Consider the following 20,968-nt stretch of genomic DNA (forward strand, 5'->3'; position numbering starts at 1 on the left):
GAGCATAGTACCTGATGAGTAGTTTTTCAATCTTCACCCTCCACCCATTCTCCACCTTCAACTAGGCCCCAGTGTCTACTGTTCCCTACTTATATACTCAATATTAACTCCCACTTATAGTGAGAACATGCAGTTTTTGGGTTTCTCTTCCTGTGTCACTTTGCTTAGGATAATGGCCTCCAGCTCCATCCATGTTGCTGCAAAGTACATTATTTCATTCTTTTTATGGCTGTTTAGTATTATATGCTGTATAGGCACCACATTTTCTTTATCCAGTCCACCACTGATGGGCATCTAGGTTGAGTCCATGTCTTAGCTATTGTGAATCTTAATATTCACAATACTTGTGCAAATACCTCATCTTTCTTTTCCTTTCTTTTGGTGACATATGTTATTGCTCTTATTATAGCTTATTACATGCTGCATCACTCAAATACTGCCTACAGGGCAGTGAACATCACTGTCTGCCTTTGCATTGGCTTTATGCTTATGTTCCATGAAGATAAACATGCATGTGCCCTTATGGTAGAGCAACTTAATTTGGGCATATACCCAGTAATGGGATTGCTGGGTCAAATGGTAGTTCTAAGTTATTTGAGAAATCTCCAAACTGCTTTCTAGAGTGGCTGAACTAATTTACATTCCTACCAGCAGTGTATAATAAGCATTCCATTTTCTCTGCAGTCTTGCCAGCATCTGGAAGTTTGCTTTTTTTTTTTCTGACTTTTTGGTAATATATATTGTGACTGGTGTGAGATGGTATCTCACTGTGGTTTTGATTTGCATTTCTCTAATGATTAGTGATGTGAAACATTTTTTAATATGCTTGTTGAACATGTGTATGTTTTCTTTTGAGAAGTGTCTGTTCATGTCCTTTCCCCATTTTTTAATGGGGTTGTTTTCTGCTTAATTTAACTTCCTTACAAATTCTGGATATTAGAATTTTGTCAGATGCATAGTTTGCAAATATTTTCTCCCATTCTGTAGACTGTTTATTCTGTTTTCTTTTGTTGTGCAGAAGCTCATTAATTAGGTAACATTTTTCAATTTTTGGCTTTGTTGAAATTGCTTTGGGAGTCTTCATATAGTATCTCTGCCAGGGGCTACATCCAGAATAGTATTTCCTTAGTTTTCTTCTAGGGTTTTTATAGTTGTAAATTTTACAGTTAAGTCTTTAATTCCTAAAGTTGATTTTTTAATATGGTAAAAGGAAGGGCTCCAGTTTTAATCTTCTGCATATGGCTAGCCAGTTATCCCAGCACCATTTATTGAATAGGAAGTCCTTTCCCCATTGCTTTTGTCGACTTTGTCAAAGATCAGCTTTATTTCTGAGCTCTCTAACCTGTTCCCTTTGGTCTCTGTGTCTCTTTTTGTACCAATACCACACAGTTTTGGCTACTGAAGCCTTGTAGTGTAATTTGAAGTGAGGTAGTCTGATCCCTCCAGCTTTGTTCTTTTTGCTTAGCATTACTTAAGCTATTTGTGCTCAATCTTGGTTCCATATGAATTTTAGAATACCTTTTTCTGTGAACAATGTGATTGGTAGTTTGACACGAATAGCATTAAACCTGTATTGCTTTTGGCAGTATGGCCACTTTAACAATATTGATTCTTCCTATCCATGAGCATGGAATGCTTTTCCATTTGTTTGTGTCATCTCTGATTTCCTTGAGCAGGGTATTGCAACTCTCATGGTAGATATCTTTCACCTCCCAGATTAGTTGTATTCCTAGGTATTTTATTCTTTTTGTGGCTAATTTTACCTCTCTCAAATCCACCCACTGAACTTCCTTAATTTTCTTGGCCTGAAATGCCCCTCTTCCAGTTTCAAACAAGCATATATCTACTGTCTTCCTCCAAAATGAGTCAACTGTCTCTTCCTCAACCTCATCATCTTTCTTTTGCCTTCCTCTTCTTTTGGTGACATACGTCATTGCTCTTACTATAGAATATTATACGCTGCGTCACTCAAAGACTGCCTACAGGGCAGTGAATACATTTGCCTGCCTTTGCATTGGCTTTATGCATATATACACATATTTCAAGAGACATTTACTTCATTACACAGATGCATGTAATTTGTCTCTTCACACCACCCATTAGTATTTTCATGTTAAAACATGAAATTTAAAAAAAAATTACCTTATCCCACAAAATCTGATCCTCACACTAGTTTTATAAGAGAGAAGTTGCTAGGTATTATGTGGGGGAAAGGGGAGTTATCACTGTATATTTGGCAAACACTGGGCTAAATAAAACTAATCAGGTTTCTTTCCTATAGGACTTTTTAGAAACTTTACTGTCTAACATGCATGATCAATCTGTAACGGCCCAACAGGTTCTTCTTGCCCATTGCCTAGATAGAGCTGACTTATCAAGACAGGAGAACTGCAACAGAGAAAGAGTTTAATACACATAGAAGGAGCTAAATGGGAGTCAAAAGTTTTATTATTACTCTAATCAGCCTCCCTGAAATTTTAGAGGCTAGGGTTATTTAAAAATAGTTTGCTGAGCAGGGGGCTATGGAATGAGAAATGCTGATTGGTTGGTAGGGGATAAAATCATAGGCAGTCTAAGCTGTCCTCTTGCAATGAGTCAGTTCCTGGATGGGGGACAACAAGACCAGATGAGCCAGCTTACCGGTCTGGTGGCACCAGCAAATCCATCAGAATGCAGGATCTGAAAAAATATCTCAAATACCAATCTTAGGTTTTACAGTAGTAATGTTATCCATAGGAGCAATTAGGGAGGTTAGGAACCTTGTGGCCTCTGGCTGCATGACTCCTGAGCCATAATTTCTCATCTTGTGGCTAATTTGTTAGTTTTAGAAAGTCAGTCTGTACCCCAAGCAAGGGAGGGGTTTGTTTTGGAGAAGGGGGTTATCATCTTTGTTTCAGAGAGAAACCATAAACTAAATTCCTCCCAAAGTTAGTTTGGCCTATGCCCAGGAATGAACAAGGGCAGTTTGGAGCTTAAAGGCAAGATAGAATTGCTTAGGTCAGATCTCTTTGACTGTCATGCTTTCTGACTAGTATAACTTCTGCAAAGGTGGTTTCGAATCTCCAACTTAGCGTTCATTTCATAAACAACAAATCACATAATTCATTTTTGTGCTGAGAATCCCCAAAAGCTAGTCTTCAGAAAACACTTAGAAAATATAGCTCTAATACTTTATTTAAAATAGTGAATGTTAAAAAAAAAAGGAGTTTATCCTTGTTCCCGTTAATTATACAAGTTTGCTTTAAATCTACTGCTGTGCTTTCACTACTGAGTCAACTAAAATTAAATTCTGCTATAAAACAGAAAAGCTGAAAGGCTGCAAAGACTTGAATATGTGGCAATATTTCCCTTCAGTATTCATCAGAATGACTTAAAGGGCTTATTAAAACACAGATTGTTGGCTCCACCCCTCACCCTGAGATTCTTACTTAGTAGGTCTGCAGTGGAGCCAAAAATTTGCATTTCTAACAACTTCGCAGGTGATGCTGAAGCTGCTGATACAGGAACTACATTTTGTTTACTCTCTCAACATAAAATCTCAAGGCTAGTACAGAGGCTCAAGAATGATGACCAGCTCCTTCTAACCTGCTGTTCCACCAACCTAGCTCATGGCTTGCATCCTCAAAATCACCTCATGATCCAAGGGAGCTCCTCCAATTCTAGCCGTCATGTTAGCTTCAGGGTAGTAGGAAAGGAGTAAAGGCAAAGGGAACATCTCCCAGCCTCGTCAGCTCCTTTTTAGGAGCCTTATTTGCAAGAACTTAGTCAAAAGACCTCATTACAGAGAAAATGGCAAATATACTCTTGCTGAGTACATCAACAGTCCAAATAATACTAGGGATCTATAACTAAGGAAGACTGGATATTGAATAGGCAACAAAAAAACTCTGCCATACTACTTAAGTCTACATATACTCCAATTACCAAGTCCTACTGATTTTGCCTCCCAATTATTTTATAAGTTTGTCCTGTAGGTTTCATCTCTAATTCTACTTCTCTAGATCTTGCTTTAATCATCTCTCCCCTACTTTATCATAATTGCCATCTAACTAGTCTCCCTACCTACTATCCTGATGATAGGTAGAAGATGGATTTCGAGAGAGCTAAATCTGCTTATAATTCTTCAGTAACTCCACATTTCCTATAAAATAATTAGATATAAGCATTTTATTATTTTACATGAAGCCCTCATCTACCTATTCCCTACCTTTTACTTCATACTACTTAAGACAACAAACTGTTTCTCCCTTCAGTGCTTTCATGATGCTTTCTCTGCTATTAAGATACTCTTGTACCTGTAATCCTTCTACTTGGGAGGCTTAGGTGAAAGGACTGCTTGAGCCCAGGAGTTCAGGGTTACAGTGAGCCATGAGTTCACCACTGCACTCAACCCTGAGTGACAGAGCAAGCCCCTGTCTCAAAAAAAGAAAAGAGAAAAAGATACTCCTGCTACTCTCTTTACCATTTCAACTCATCCTCTAAGATTTAACCAAGATACTACCTTCTCCAGAAAGATTTCCTTGACAACCCTCCTCCATAGGAAGAGTACTCCTGTATAATCTCATCAAGCCCAGAGCTGTCACTGGATATTCCATGTTGTATTATAATCTGTTTGTATCTCTGGATGTCTCAATAGATGGTAGTCTTCATAAGTGTAAGGACCAGTTTTATGTATTTTTATATTTCCAGAACTGGATACAAAACAGATTACAACTATTATTTGTTGAATAAAAGCATGAGCCTTCATATCCAGCTAGCCAGTACACTGAAAATCTGCATAGGACTTGTCAAGCCATGTAATATCTTTTCTTATCACATTCTAATTACTCAATTTTGAAAGATAATTAGAATCAGAATATCCTTCTTTAATAACTTTATATTAGTCTGTTCTCATGCTTCTGAAACAGACATACCCAAGACTGGGTAATTTATAAAGGAAAGAGGTTAAATGGACTCACAGTTCCACATGGCTGGGGAGGCCTCACAATCATGGCAGAAGACAAAGGAAGAGCAAAGGAACATCTTACATGGTGGCAGGCAAGAGGTCTTGTGCAGGGAACTCCCATTTATAAAACCATCAGATCTCATGAGACTTATTCACTATCACAAGAATGGTATGGGGGAAACTGGCCCCATGATTCAATTATCTGCATCTGGGCCCACCCTTGACACATGGGGATTATAACAATTCAAGGTAAGATTTGAGTGGGGACACAGCCAAACCATATAATTCCATCCCTGGCCCTTCCCAAATCTCATGTCCTCACATTTCAAAACCAATCATGCCTTCTCAACAGTCCCCCAAAATCTTAACTCATTTCAGCATTAACTCAAAAGTCCAGAGTCCAAAGTCTCATCTGAGACAAGGCAAGTCCCTTCTGCCTATGAGCCTGTAAAATCAAAAGCAAGTTAGTTACTTCCTAGATACAATGGGGGTACAGGCATTGGTTAAATACACCTGTTCCAAATGGGAGAAATTGGCCAAAACAAAGGGACTACATACAAGTTTGAAATCCAGTGCCCCATGCAAGTTCAAAAGCCAGCAAGGCAGCCAAATCTTAAAGCTCCAAAATGACGTCCTTTGACTCATATCCAGGTCACACTGATGCAAGAGTTGGGTTCCCATGGCCTTGGGCAGCTCTGCCGCTGTGGCTTTGCAGGGTACAGCAACCACCCCCCACCCCAGCTGCTTTCATAAGCTGGTGTTGTCTGCAGCTTTTCAAGGTGCAAAGTGCAAGCTGTCAGTGGATCTACCAGTCTGGGGCCTGGAGGGCCATGGCCTTCTCCTCACAGCTCCACTAGGCAATGCCCCAGTACGGACTCTGTGTGGGGGCTTTCACTCCACATTTCCCTTCCACACTGCCCTAGCAGGGGTTCTCCATGAAGGTCCCACCTCTGCAGAAAACTTCTGCCTGGACATCCAGGTGGTTCCAAAGATCCCCTGAAATGTAGGTGGAAGTTCCCAAACCTCCATTCTTACTTCTGTGCACCTGCAGGCTCAATGCCACGTGGAAGTTGGAAGTTGCCAAAGGGTTGGAGCTTGCACCCTCTGAAGCCATGGGCTGAGCTGTACCTTGGACCCTTTTAGCCACAGCTGGAGCAGCTAGGATGCAGGGCACCAAGTCTCTAGGCTACACACAGCAGGGGGACACTGGGCCCAGCCCAAGAAATCATTTTTTCCTCCTAGGCCTCTGGGATAAATGATAGGAGAGCCTGCCGCAAAGGTCTCTGATATGCTCTGGAGACATTTTCCCCATTCTCTTAGTGATTAACATTTGGCCCCTCATTACTTATGCAAATTTCTACAGCTGCCTTCAATTTCTCCTCAGAAAATAGGTTCTTCTTTTCTATCGCGTCATCAGCCTGCAAATTTTCTGAACTTTTATGCTCTGCTTTTAAACATAAGTTCCAATTCCAAACCATACCTTTGTGAATACATAAGACTGAATGCTTTTAACAACACCCAGGTCACATCTTGAATGCTTTGCTACTTAGAAATTTCTTCCACCAGATGCCCTAAATCATCTCTCTCAAGTTCAAAGTTGCACAAATCTCTAGGGCAAAAATGCTACCAGTCTCTTTGCTAACACATTGCAAGAGTTACCTTTATTCCAGTTTCCAACAAGTTCCTCATCTCCATCTGAGACCACCTCAACCTGGACTTCATTGGCCATATCACTATCAGCATTTTGGTCAAAGCCATTCAACAAGTCTCTAGGACGTTCCAAACTTTCCCACATCTTCCTGTCCTCTTCTGAGCCCTCCAAACTGTTCCAACCTCTGCCTGTTACCCAGTTCCAAAGTCACTTCCACATTTTTGGGTATCTTTACAGCAGCACCCCATTCATAGTACCAATTTACTTTCTTAGTCTGTTTTCATGCTGCTAATAGACAAACGTGAGACTGGATAATTTATGAAGGGAAGAGGTTTAATGGACTCACAGTTGCTCACATGGCTGGGGAGGCCTCACAATTGTGGTGGAAGGTGAAGGAAGAGTAACAGCATGTCTTACTGGTAACCGGCAAAAAGCTTGTGTAGGGCAACTCCCCTTTATAAAACCATCAGATCTCATGAGACTTGCTCACTACCATGAGAACAGTATGGGAAAAACCTGCCCCTATGATTCAATTACCTCCCACCACGTCCCTCTCACAACACGTGGGGATTATGGGAATTACAATTCAAAATGAAATTTGGGTGGGGACACAGCCAAACCATATCAAACTCCAAGTAAACTAAAGTTCAAAGCATACAAACTATTTTGTGCATGGCCAAACATCTTTATTTTTCACAACCTGAATACTAAAGATACAACCTAACTAGTCCCAGAACATTTCTAGATATTTCTGTGTATTAACCAAACTAAACAAAGTTTTTAAAAAGAACATGTGCAACAACAACAATAATAATTTAACAATCAAAGTTGGCTTCACCATTTCTTGTCTTCTCCATACATTTATCCAAGTTCTCCATCTTTATTTCTTCTTCCTTTTTATATAGGGTGTATTCAGTATCTTTTTCTGGGTTTGGAACTGATTTCTCCTTTGGCATCAAGAAACATTCAGCATTTAAAACTTGTTCAGCAGTCATTGAACGTCTATAATATATCAAGCTACAGAGGAGGGATTTGACTTTATCATCCTGCAAGGAAAAACAGGTGTTACAAAACAAAGGAACGAAAGGACAAATCTGTAATAAAGAAGGAAGTGGACTTATTTTTTCAATAAATACAGTCAGGAAGGAGGGGTTTCAAGATGACTGACGAGGTATCTGGTACTCCCCTCAACAAAAAAAAAACACCAAAATAATGAGCCGATAATCACACTTCAAATAGATCATCTGGCTGGGCACAGTGGCTTATGCCTGTAATCCCAGCACTTTGGGAGGCCGTGGTGGGGGGAATCACCTGAGGTCACCTGAGGTCAGGAGTTCAAAACTAGCCTGGCCAACATGGTGAAACCCCGTCTCTACTAAGAGAGTTGTATACTTGGAAGTGAAAGAACAATATCTACCATTACAAAACACATATAAACTCCACTGGTAAAACAAACACACAAATAAAGAAGAAAAAGAATTCAAGTGTTACCATGACAGAAAACCACCAAACCACAATGAACAAGAGAGAAAATAAAAAACAAAAGATACACAAAACAACCAGAATCAATTAATACAATGACAGAAATTAACCCTCATGCATGTATCAATGACAGCCTTGAATGTAAACCAGTTAAACTTTCCACTTAAAAGATAGAGACTGGTTGAAAGGAGTTTTTCTTTTTTTTAAATGACCAAATTATATGCTGCAAAAAGATGGGAAAAGATGTTCCATACAAAAGGAAACCAAAAGCAAGCAGATGTAACTATACTTGTATCAGGTAAGACAGACTTTAAGTCAAAAAGAGCAAAAAGTGACAAAGAAGGTCATTATATAATAATAAAGTGATCAATTCAGCAAGAGAATATAACAATTCTAAACATATATATGAATCCAACAACAGAGCACCCAGATATATAAATCAAATATTATTAGATCTAAAGGGAGAAACAGACTCCACCCAACTCTCACCACTAGACAGATAATCTAGAGAGAAAATTAATTTTTAAAAAACTGATTTTACACTGCACTTAAAAACCAAATTAACCTAACAGATATTTACAGAACACTTTACCCAACAGCAACAGAATACACATACTTCTCATGAGCATATGTAACATTCTGTAGGAATAGACCATATCTTAAGCCACAAAACAAAGCTCAAAAAATGTTTTAAAATTAAAATCATATCCAGTATCATCACAGACCACAATGGAAAACTAAAAATCAACACGTGAAACTGAAAACTATACAAACGCATGGAAACTGGCCAGGCACGGTGGCTCATGCCTATAATCCCAGCACTTTGGGAGGTGGAGGCAGGTGGATCACTTAAGGTCAGGAGTTTGAGACCAGCCTGGCCAACATGGTGAAATCTCATCTCTATTAAAAATACAAACATTAGATGAGCGTGGTGGCAGACACCTATAATCTCAGCTACTCAAGAAGCTGAGGGAGGAGAATTGCTTGTACCCACGAGGGAGAAGTTGCAGTGAGATGATATCACGCCACTGCACTCCAGCCTGGGCAACAGAGTGAGACCCCCATCTCAAAAAGAAACAACACACACACACAAAACATGGAAATTAAACAACATGCTGCTGAATGACCACTGGGTCAAGGAAGAAATTAAAGAGGGAATTAGAAAATGTCTTCGAACAATCACTGGTTCAAGGAAGAAATTAAAGAGGGAATAAGAAAATGTCTTAGAACAACTGAAAATCAAAGCAACATAACAAAACCGATGAGATATAGCAAAAGCAGTGAGAAAAGAGAAGTTTATAGCAATAAATTCTTGTATCAAAAAAGGAGTAAGATTACAAATAAATGACCTGATACATATTAGTAGAAAAGAAAGAATAAAGATGAGAGCAGAACTAAGTGAAATACACTAAAAAAAATACAAAGGATCAACAAAAAAAATTTTTTGAAAAGATAAACAAAATCAATAAACTGCTAGCTGTACTAAAAATTTTAAAAAGCTGCAATAAGCACAACCAGAAATGAAAAAGAAGACACTATGCCTGGTATCACAAAAATACAAAACATAAAATTAGCCAGGCGTTGTGGCGGGCGCCTGTAGTCCCAGCTACGTGGAAGGCTGAGGCAGGAGAATAGCATGAACCCGGGAGGTGGAGCTTGCAGTGAGCCGAGATTTGCGCCACCGCACTCCAGCCTGGGCAACAGAGGAAGACTCTGTCTCAAAACAAAAACAAAAAAAAAATACAAAACATAAAGACTATTATGAATAACTATACATGAACAACTGGAAAACCTAGAGGAAATGTATAAATTCCTGGACACATACAACCTACCAGGTTTGAATCAGTAAGAAATAGAAAACATGAACAGACCAGTAACAAGTAACCAGATTCGGTCAGTAAGAGAAAGTCTCCCAACATAGAAAAGTCCAGGACCAGAGAGCTTCACTGCTGAATTCTACTGAACTTTCAAAGAACTAACATCAATTATCCTCAAACTACTGCAAAGGTTCAAGAGGAGAGAATTCTCCCCAACTTGTTCTACAAGGACAAGCCCACCATTATCTTGATACCAAAACCAGACATGGACACAACAACAACAAAAAACTATAGACCAGTATCCCTGATGAACACAGATGCAAAATTTTTCAACCAAATACTAGCAATCCGAATCCAACAGCACATCAAAAACATAATACACCATGATTAATTAGGATTTATCCCAGGGATGCCAGGATGGTTCAATATGCCCAAATCAATGACATGATCCATCACATCAACTGAACAAAGAGCAAAAACCATATAGCAAACCATCACAATAGACACAGAAAAAGTATTTCATAGATTAAAAGACCCCTTTATGATAAAAGCTCTCAACAAAGTAGGTATATAAGGAACATACCTGAACAAAATAAAGCCTGCCTATCTAAAACAAAGCCACAGCTAACATCATTACTAAATGGGGAAAAGAAAAACAATCCTCTAGTGAGGCACATTGGCTCATGCCTGTAATCCCAGCACTTTGGGAGGCCGAGGTGGGCAGATCACCTGAGGTCAGGAGTTCGAGATCAGCCTGACCAACACGGTGAAACCTCGTCTCTACTAAAAAATACAAAAAAAAAAAAAAATTAGCTGTGCATCATGGCAGGTGCCTGTAATCCCAGCTACTTGGCAAGGCGGAGGCAAGAGAACTGCTTGAACCCAGGAGGCGGAGGTTGCAGCGAGCTGAGACCACGCCACTGCACTCCAGCCAGGCAACAAGAACGAAACTCCATCTCAAAAAAACAAAAAAAAAAAGAAAGAAAGAAAAACAAAAACATTCCTCTAAAGAACTGGAACAAGACAAGGATCTCCACTTTCACCACTCCTCTTCAACACAGTCCTGGAAGTCCTAGTCAAAACAATTAGGCAAGAAAAATAAAAGGAATCCAAATTGAAAAGGAACAAGTTGGGGGGTGGAGCCAAGATGGCCGAATAGGAACAGCTCCAGTCTACAGCTCCCAGTGTGAGTGACGCAGAAGACGGGTGATTTCTGCATTTCCAACTGAGGTAACGGGTTCATCTCACTGGGGAGTGCCGGACAGTGGGTGCAGCACACCATGCGTGAGCTGAAGCAGGGCGAGGCATCACCTCACCCGGGAAGTGCAAGGGGTCAAGGAATTCCCTTTCCTAGTCAAAGAAAGGGGTGACAGACGGCACCTGGAAAATCAGGTCACTCCCACCCTAATACTGTGCTTTTCCAATGGGCTTAACAAACGGCACACCAGGAGATTATATCCCGCACCTGGCTCGGAGGGTCCTACGCCCACGGAGCCTCGCTCACTGTTAGCACAGCAATCTGAGATCAAACTGAAAGGCGGCAGCGAGGCTGGGGGAGGGGTGCCCGCCATTGCTCAGGCTTGAGTAGGTAAACAAAGCAGCCGGGAAGCTCGAACTGGATGGAGCCCACCACAGCTCAAGGAGGCCTGCCTGCCTCTGTAGGCTCCACCTCTGGAGGCAGGGCACAGACAAACAAAAGACAGCAGTAACCTCTGCAGACTTAAATGTCCCTGTCTGACAGCTTTGAAGACAGTAGTGGTTTTCCCAGCATGCAGCTTGAGATCAGAGAACGGGCAGACTGCCTCCTCAAGTGGGTCCCTGACTCCCGAGTAGCCTAACTGGGAGGCACCCCCCAGTAGGGGCGGACTGAAACCTCACACGGACGGGTACTCCTCTGAGACAAAACTTCCAGAGAAACAATCAGGCAGCAGCATTTGCAGTTCACCAATATCCGCTGTTCTGCAGTCACCACTGCTGATACCCAGGCAAACAGGGTCTGGAGTGGACCTTCAGTAAACTACAACAGACCTGCAGCTGAAGGTCCTGACTGTTAGAAGGAAAACTAACAAACAGAAAGGACATCCACACCAAAAACCCATCTGTACGTCACCATCATCAAAGACCAAAGGTAGATAAAACGACAAAGATGGGGAAAAAACAGAGCAAAAAAACCGGAAACTCTAAAAATCAGAGTGCCTATCCTCCTCCAAAGGAACGCAGCTCCTCACCAGCAACGGAACAAAGCTGGATGGAGAATGACTTTGACAAGGTGAGAGAGGAAGGCTTCAGAAGATCAAACTACTCCGAGCTAAAGGAGGAAGTTCGAACCAATGGCAAAGAAGTTAAAAACTTTAAAAAAAATAAGACAAATGGAAAACTAGAATAACCAATGCAGAGAAGTCCTTAAAGGATCTGATGGAGCTGAAAACCACAGCACGAGAAATAGGTGACGAATGCACAAGCCTCAGTAACCAATGTGATCAACTGGAAAAAAGGGTATCAGTGATGGAAGATGAAATAAATGAAATGAAGCATGAACACAAGTTTAGAGAAAAAAGAATAAAAAGAAACGAGCAAAGCCTCCAAGAAATATGGGACTATGTGAAAAGACAAATCTACGTCTCATTGGTGTACCTCAAAGTGACAGGGAGAATGGAAACAAGTTGGAAAACACTCTGCAGGATATTATCCAGGAGAACTTCCCCAATCTAGCAAGGCAGGCCAACATTCAAATTCAGGAAATACAGAGAATGCCACAAAGATACTCCTCGAGAAGAGCAACTCCAAGACACATAATTGTCAGATTCACCAAAGCTGAAATGAAGGAAAAAATGTTAAGGGCAGCCAGAGTTTAGAAAGGTCGGGTTACCCATAAACGGAAGCCCATCAGACTAACAGCTAATCTCTCGGCAGAAACTCTACAAGCCAGAAGAGAGTGGGGGCCAATATTCAACATTCTTAAAGAAAAGAATTTTCAACCCAGAATTTCATATCCAGCCAAACTAAGCTTCATAAATGAAGATGAAATAAAATACTTTACAGACAAGCAAATGCTGAGAGATTTTGTCACCACCAGGCCTGCCCTAAAAGAGCTCCTGAAGGAAGCACTAAACATGGAAAGGAACAACCGGTACCAGCCACTGCAAAAACATGCCAAATTGTAAAGACCATCAAGGCTAGGAAGAAACTGCATCAACTAACAAGCAAAATAACCAGCTAACATAATAATGACAGGATCAAATTCACACATAACAATATTAATCTTAAATGTAAATGGGCTAAATGCTCCAATTAAAAGGCACAGACTGGCAAATTGGATAAAGAGTCAAGACCCATCAGTGTGCTGTATTCAGGAAACCCATCTCACGTGCAGAGACACACATAGGCTCAAGATAAAGGGATGGAGGAAGATCTACCAAGCAAATGGAAAACAAAAAAAGGCAGGGGTTGCAATCCTAGTCTCAGATAAAACAGACTTTAAACCAACAAAGACCAAAAGAGACAAAGAAGGCCATTACATAATGGTAAAGGGATCAATTCAACAAGAAGAACTAACTATCCTAAATACATATGCACCCAATACAGGAGCACCCAGATTCATAAAGCAAGTCCTGAGTGACCTACAAAGAGACTTAGACTCCCACACAATAATAATGGGAGACTTTAACACACCACTATCAACATTAGACAGATCAACGAGACAGAAAGTTAACAAGGATACCCAGGAATTGAACTCAGCTCTGCACCAAGCAGACCTAATAGACATCTACAGAACTCTCCACCCCAAATCAACACAATATACATTCTTTTCAACACCACACCACACCACACCTATTCCACAACTGACCACATACTTGGATGTAAAGACTCCTCAGCAAATGTAAAGAACAGAAATTATAACAAACTGTCTCTCAGACCACAGTGCAATGAACTAGAACTCAGGATTAAGAAACTCACTCAAAACCGCTCAACTACATGAAGACTGAACAACCTGCTCTTGAATGACTACTGGGTACATAACGAAATGAAGGCAGAAATAAAGGTGTTCTTTGAAACCAACGAGAACAAAGACACAACACACCAGAATCTGGGACATATTCAAAGCAGTGTATAGAGGGAAATTTATAGCACTAAATGCCCACAAGAGAAAGCAGGAAAGATCTAAAATTGACACCCTAACATCACAATTAAAAGAACTACAGAAGCAAGAGCAAACACATTCAAAAGCCAGCAGAGGGCAAGAAATAACTAAAATCAGAGCAGAACTGAAGGAATTAGAGACAAAAAGCTTCAAAAAAAATCAATGAATCCAGGAGCTGGTTTTTTGAAAAGATCAACAAAATTGATAGACCACTAGCAAGACTAATAAAGAAGAAAAGAGAGAAGAATCAAATAGACACAATAAAAAATGACAAAGGGGATATCACCAATGATCCCACAGAACTACAAACTACCATCAGAGAATACTATAAACACCTCTACGCAAATAAACTAGAAAATCTAGAAGAAATGGATTAATTCCTCGACACATACACTCTCCCAAGACTAAGCCAGGAAGAAGTTGAATCTCTGAATAGACCAATAACAGGCTCTGAAATTGAGGAAATAATTAATAGCTTACCAACCAAAAAAAGTCCAGGACCAGACACATTCACAGCCGAATTCCACCAGAAGTACAAGGAGGAACTGGTACCATTCCTTCTGAAACTATTTCAATCAACAGAAAAAGAGGGAATCCTCCCTAACTCATTTTATGAGGTCAACATCATGATACCAAAGCCTGGCACAGACACAACCAAAAAAGAGAATTTTAGACCAATATCCTTGATCAACATTGATGCAAAAATCCTCAATAAAATACTGGCAAACCGAATCCAGCAACACATCAAAAAGCTTACTCACTATGATCAAGTGGGCTTCATCCCTGGGATGCAAGGCTGGTTCAACATACGCAAATCAATAAATGTAATCCAGCATATAAACAGAACCAAAGACAAAAACCACATGATTATCTCAATAGATGCAGAAAAGACTTTTGACAAAATTCAACAACGCTTCATGCTAAAAACTCTCAATAAATTAGGTACTGATGGGATGTATCTCAAAATAATAAGAGCTATCTATGACAAACCCACAGCCAATATCATACTGAATGAACAAAAACTGGAAGCATTCCCTTTGAAAACTGGCACAAGACAGGGATGCCCTCTCTCACCACTCCTATTCAACATAGTGTTGGAAGTTCTGGCCAGGGCAATTAGGCAGGAGAAGGAAATCAAGGGTATTCAATTAGGAAAAGAGGAAGTCAAATTGTCCCTGTTTGCAGATGACATGATTGTATATCTAGAAAACCCCATCGGCTCAGCCCCAAATCTCCTTAAGCTGATAAGCAACTTCAGCAAAGTCTCAGGATACAAAATCAATGTACAAAAAGCACAAGAATTCTTATACACCAATAACAGACAAACAGAGAGCCAAATCATGAGTGAACTCCCATTCACAATTGCTTCAAAGAGAATAAAATACCTAGGAATCCAACTTACAAGGGATGTGAAGGACCTCTTCAAGGAGAACTACAAACCACTGCTCAATGAAATAAAAGAGGATACAAACAAATGGGTAGGAAGAATCAATATCGTGAAAATGGCCATACTGCCCAAGGTAATTTATAGATTCAATGCCATCCCCATCAAGCTACCAATGACTTTCTTCACAGAATTGGAAAAAACTACTTTAAAGTTCATATGGAACCAAAAAAGAGCCCGCATCACCAAGTCAATCCTAAGCCAAAAGAACAAAGCTGGAGGCATCACGCTACCTGACTTCAAACTATACTACAAGGCTACAGTAACCAAAACAACATAGTACTGGTACCAAAACAGAGATATAGATCAATGGAACAGAACAGAGCCCTGAGAAATAACGCCGCATATCTACAACTATCTGATCTTTGACAAATCTGAGAAAAACAAGCAATGGGGAAGGATTCCCTATTTAATAAATGGTGCTGGGAAAACTGGCTAGCCATATGTAGAAAGCTGAAACTGGATCCCTTCCTTACACCTTATACAAAAATTAATTCAAGATGGATTAAAGACTTACATGTTAGACCTAAAACCATAAAAACCCTAGAAGAAAACCTAGGCAATACCATTCAGGATATAGGCATGGGCAAGGACTTCATGTCTAAAACACCAAAAGCAATGGCAACAAAAGCCAAAATTGATAAATGGAATCTAATTAAACTAAAGAACTTCTGCAAAGCAAAAGAAACCACCATCAGAGTGAACAGGCAACCTGCAGAATGGGAGAAAATTTTTGCAACCTACTCATCTGACAAAGGGTTAATATCCAGAATCTACAATGAACTCCAACAAATTTACAAGAAAAAAACAACCCCATCAAAAAGTGGGCAAAGGATATGAACAGACACTTCTCAAAAGAAGACATTTATGCAGCCAAAAAACACATGAAAAAATGCTCATCATCACTGGCCATCAGAGAAATAAATCAAAACCACAATGAGATACCATCTCACACCAGTTAGAATGGCAATCATTAAAAAGTCAGGAAACAACAGGTGCTGGAGAGGATGTGGAGAAATAGGAACACTTTTACACTGTTGGTGGGACTGTAAACTTGTTCAACCATTGTGGAAGACAGTGTGGCGATTCCTCAGGGATCTAGAACTAGAAATACCATTTGACTCAGCCATCCCATTACTGGGTATATACCCAAAGGATTATAAAATCATGCTGCTATAAAGACACATGCACACGTACGTTTATTGCGGCACTATTCACAATAGCAAAGACTTGGAACCAACCCAAATGTCCAACAATGATAGACTGGATTAAGAAAATGTGGCACATATACACCATGGAATACTATGCAGCCATAAAAAATGATGAGTTCATGTCCTTTGTAGGGACATGGATGAAGCTGGAAACCATCATTCTCAGCAAACTATTGCAAGGACAAAAAACCAAAAACCACATGTTCTCACTCACAGGTGGGAATTGAACAATGAGAACAGATGGACACAGGAGGGGAACATCACACACTGGGGCCTCTTCTGGGGTGGGGGTAAGGGGGAGGGATAGCATTTGGAGATATACCTAATGTTGAATGACGAGTTACTGGGTGCAGCACACTAACATGGCACATGTATATACATATGTAACAAACCTGCACGTTGTGCACATGTACCCTAAAACTTTAAGTATAATAATAATTAAAAAAAGAAAAAGAACAAGTCAAACTACCCCTCTTTGCAGACGACATGATCTTCTATCTAGAAAAACCTAAAGACTCCACCAAAAAGCTTTTAGATCTGATTAATATAGTAAATCTGCAGGATATAGAATCAATATGTAAAAATCGGTAGCATTTCTATAAAACAATAATGAACTAGCTAAGAAAGACATCAAGAAAGTAATCCCATTTACAATAGCTACAAAATAAATATATTACCTAGGAAGAAATTTAAACAGGGAGGTGGAAGATATCTACAAAGAAAGCTACAAAACACTGATGAAAGAAACTGAAGAGGACACTAACAAATGGAAAGACACTCCATGCTCCTGGATCAGAAGATTAGTATTGTTAAAATGCCCATACTACCCAAAGAAATCTACAAATTCAAAGCAATCCCTATCAAAATAGCAATGTAATTTTTCACATAAATAGAAAAAAATCCTAAATTTCATGTAGAACTAAAAAAGAGCACAAATAGTCAAAATAATTATCAGCAAAAAGAACAAAGGTGGAGGCATCACACTGACTTCAAAATATCTTACAAGGCTATAGTAACCAACACAGCATTTTATTAGTATAGAAATAGATATATGCACCTATAGAATAGAATTGAAACCCCAGAAATAAACAGCCAACTAATTTCTCACAACGGCACCAAGAAAATACACTGGGGAAAAGACACCCACTTCAATAAATGGTGCTGGGAAAATTGGATATCCATATGCAAAAGAGTAACAGTAGACCCTCACCTCTCACCATATATAAAAATCAATTTAAGATTGATTAAAGACTTAAATGTAAAACCCAAGACTATAAAAATACTAGAAGAAAACATAAGGGAAACACTTCATGACATTAGCCTAGGCAAAGATTTTTATGGCTAAGACCTCAAAAGCACAGGCAACAAAAACAAAAAGAGACAAATGGGACTATACTTAACTAAAATGCTTCTGCACAGCAAAGGAAATAATCAACAGAGTAAAGAGACAATTTGTTGAATTGAAGGAAAAATCTGCAAACTACTCATCCAACACAGGACTAATATCCAGAATATACAAGAAACTCGACAGGGAAAACAATTCTATTAAAAAGTGGGCAAAGGACATAAATAGACATTTCTCAAAAGAAGGCATACAAATGACCAATAAGTATATGAAAAATGCTCAACATCACTAATCATCAGGGAAATGCAAATCAAAACCACAATGAAGTATCATTTTACACCAGCTAGAATGCTACTATTTTAAAAAATGATAAAAAAATAGCAAAATACTATTTTGAAAAATCTCCACAAAGATGTGGAGAACAGGAAACTGTTATACATTGTTAGTGGAAATGTAAGTTAGCATAGCCACTATGGAAAATAGCACAAATATTTTCCAAAAAACTAAAAATGGAACTATCATACAATCCAGTAATCTCACTACTTGATAGTTATCAAAATAAAAAGGAAATCAGTATATGAAACCTGCACCCCCATGTTTACTGCAGCACTATTCACAATTACAAAGGTAAGGACTCAAACCTAAGCATCCATCAATGGACAAATGGATAAAGACAATGTGGAACACTATTAAAGAAATATAAAGAAAATGTGGAATACTATTCAACCATAAAAAAGGAATTAAATTCTGTCATTTTCAGCAACAAGGATGGAACAGTCATTCTGTAAAGTGAAATAAGCCAGGCACAGAAAGACATATCAAATGTTCTCACTCATATGTCGGAGCTATAAAAGTTGATCTCATAGAGGTAGAGTTGAATGACAGATACCAGAGACTAAGAGAATGTGGGTGAGGTGGAAGGGGGTGAAGAGAGTTGTTTAATTGGTACAAACAACCAGGCTGACAGAAGAAATAAGTACTAGTGATTGATAGCAGAGTAGGGTGACTTCAGTTAACAATGTATTAAATATTTCAAACTAGCCAGAAGAGAGGACTTGATATGTTCCCAAAACAGAGAAATAATAAATAAGATAATGGATACCCTAAATACCGACTTTGTCATTAACACATTCCATACAAGTTACAAAATATCACATATACCCCATAAATATGTACAAATATTATGTATCAATATGAAATAAATAAGTACAGTCAGCCCTCCCTATCTGCAGTTTCCACATCTGCAACCAAACAGATAAAAAACACAGTATTCTCAGGACTCAACACCCACAGATACAAAGGACTGATTTTTCATATGCATAGGTTCCACTGGGACAACTGCAGGACTTGGGTATGCGTAGATTTTATCTGTACCAATCCCTTGTGTATACAGAGGGACGAATGTACTTTTTGGTGAAATGGAGTGCCTCCAATACTGAAACAATGGAATTGAATTATGGGGAAAAAATGTAAAAGGAAAAAAATCATAGCTGAAATCTCTCAAAAATTAGTGAAATGCGAACAAATAAATTTTATTACTTCCCTTCTCTTTTAACAGGGTACTGGTCAGAATTTGACACCATTAAAATGTCACACTGAAGCTTCTCTGTCTGGAAGGGTAAATTTCTTCATCTAGTCAACTATTTCTGGTTTTGGTTTTTAAGTGATCACCCTCTAGGATCACCTCTACTGCTGCTATCATTATCACCATCATTATGGGAGCTAGAATTTATTATATCCCTCCATTTCAAAGGACATTATTTGTATTAGAACATGTAAATGATCCTGTAATGTTGCTACTCCATTATTTCCACCTGCAGAGACACCTTGGTATACCTTTTATTTGCCTCTTATGATTACTCCAACCAAAGCACGTATCACACCAAATAAAAATAATCTGTTTACTGCTGGCCAGGAAGGCATTTTGAGAGGCCAAGGCAAGTGGATCATTGAGGCCAGGAGTTTAAGACCAGCCTGGTCAACATGGCAAAACTCTGTCTCTACCAAAAATACAAAAATTAGCTGGGCATGGTGGCGCATGCCAGTAATCCCAGCTACTCAAGCGGCTGAGGCAGGAGAATCGCTTGAACCTGGGAGGCAGAGGTTGCAGTGGCTGAGATCGTGCCCCTGCACTCCAGCCTCGGCAACCAAGCAAGACTGTCTCAAAAAAAAAAAAAAAAAGAAAGAAAGAAATCATCTGTTTACTGCTAGTGTCTGCATTACACTCTAAGATCCTTAAGATTTGAAATTTTAGTTTGTCACTTCACCTCCAGAAAGTAGCACAGTATCTGAATACAGCAGACATTCAGTAAATATTTGATAAATGAATGAATGCCAATGTCTGTACTCTACAGAATATGTTTTTAAGAACATTTAAAGATAGTTATCTTCCCTAGGTGCAAACAATTAAATATTACAAAATCCAAATGAGAAAAAATAACACACACTCCTGAAAACCACAAAAGTAATCAGGAACAAAAGTCTTACTATGGTCTTCAACAAAAATGACTCTCATAACAAATGAGTCAATTTTCCCTAAGTTGACTTAAAAAGTTTACATTATTCCAATAAAAATATAATTTTCTTCCTTGAGACCAAACAAGTTAATTATAAAGATGTCTTAGAAGAATGACAGCCAAGAATAGCCATGAAAGCTGATTTTAAAAATAGCAATGAGGGCTGGGGTGCAGTGGCTCACACCTGTAATCTCGGAACTTTGGGAGGCTGAGGCAGGTGGATCACTTCAGGTCAAGAGTTCGAGACCAGCCTGGCCAAAATGGCGAAACCCCATCTCTACTAAAAATACAAAAATTAGCCAGGCATGGTGGTATGTGACTGTAGTACCAGCTACTCAGGAGGCTGAGGCACGAGAATCACTTGAACCTGGGAGACAGAGGCTGCAGTGAGCTGAGATCGTGCCACTGCACTCCAA

At 39.3% G+C, this 20,968-nt stretch overlaps 1 protein-coding gene across 6 annotated transcripts in view; it reads right to left on the minus strand.

Annotated features, from left to right (window-relative positions):
- Positions 1-7,258: 7,258 nt before the first annotated feature.
- STK31 (serine/threonine kinase 31) overlaps positions 7,259-20,968 on the minus strand; it is a 140,334-nt gene continuing 126,624 nt past the window's right edge. For all 6 annotated transcript variants that reach the window (XM_054494826.2, XM_054494828.2, XM_054494831.2 and 3 more), the window contains one exon: positions 7,259-7,642. In XM_054494826.2, the coding sequence (XP_054350801.1) occupies positions 7,412-7,642 (231 nt within the window). In that variant the 3' untranslated portion in view covers positions 7,259-7,411. The remainder of the gene's footprint in view (positions 7,643-20,968) is intronic.

Source organism: Pongo pygmaeus, chromosome 6 (assembly GCF_028885625.2).
Source record: "Pongo pygmaeus isolate AG05252 chromosome 6, NHGRI_mPonPyg2-v2.0_pri, whole genome shotgun sequence".
Classification (NCBI taxonomy): Eukaryota; Metazoa; Chordata; class Mammalia; order Primates; family Hominidae; genus Pongo; species Pongo pygmaeus.